Below are 693 nucleotides of genomic sequence, written 5' to 3'. Positions count from 1 at the left end.
CAGGGTTTCTGCCTGGGAGAGGATGGAGGATATTGACGGGGGCTGAGGAGGAGATTGAATAATACTGCAAGAAGATTCGTTAATCAGGTTAGCAGCAGTGCTAGGTTCTTGTTCCCTGGTTGCTGTAGGAATTTTGGAACCAGGATCCACAGGTGGACGACGAGGGGGTCTGGATCGTGGCACCAGTTGGGGTTTTGGTGCCAGTATCGGTGCAGTTCCCATGGAAGTAGGTGGGACTGTCAGTGGTGTTGGCAGTCTTTTCAAGAATTCAGGGCATTTCTTGTTCCATGCATGATGGGGTCCTGTACAATTAGGACATCTTGCATGGGTTTCTATCCCTTCTCGGTGTGCATCAATGCAGTTCTGCGTATGATGGTGGTTGCTGCAGACTCCACATATTGTTGGGCTCCTGCATTCTTCCTTATGGTGACCAAAGCGTTGACAGTTGTAACAACGCAGTGGTTCCCGTTTCAGTCCTTTCATGGGAAATTTTCCCCCATAGGCCTAAGTCCAGTGTTTTAGGGATTCGTCCAACAAAGGTGACTGTCATTTCATTGGTGGGTAGTTTACGGTGGTCTAGCTTCCTCTCGGCCTTGGAGATGTTGCTACAGTCGGTGATGAATGAGGGCGGCATGTTCACTGGGAACCGATAAACCACTGCCTGTTTGAGTCTCTTCTCGGGATCTAAGAGGA

The 693-nt window shown here is 49.6% G+C and overlaps 1 protein-coding gene across 1 annotated transcript in view; it reads right to left on the bottom strand.

Annotated features, from left to right (window-relative positions):
* LOC137618104 (uncharacterized) overlaps positions 1–483 on the bottom strand; it is a 612-nt gene extending 129 nt beyond the window's left edge. The window contains exon 1 of the mRNA XM_068348102.1: positions 1–483. This exon is cut by the window's left edge and continues 129 nt beyond it. Coding sequence (XP_068204203.1) covers positions 1–483 — 483 coding nt within the window.
* Between the last annotated feature and the right edge of the window lie 210 nt (positions 484–693).

The sequence above is a fragment of the Palaemon carinicauda genome, chromosome 2, assembly GCF_036898095.1.
Source record: "Palaemon carinicauda isolate YSFRI2023 chromosome 2, ASM3689809v2, whole genome shotgun sequence".
NCBI classification, from domain to species: domain Eukaryota; kingdom Metazoa; phylum Arthropoda; class Malacostraca; order Decapoda; family Palaemonidae; genus Palaemon; species Palaemon carinicauda.
The sequence above is the reverse complement of the archived record's forward strand: the minus strand, read 5'-3'. Positions and strand labels throughout refer to the sequence as shown.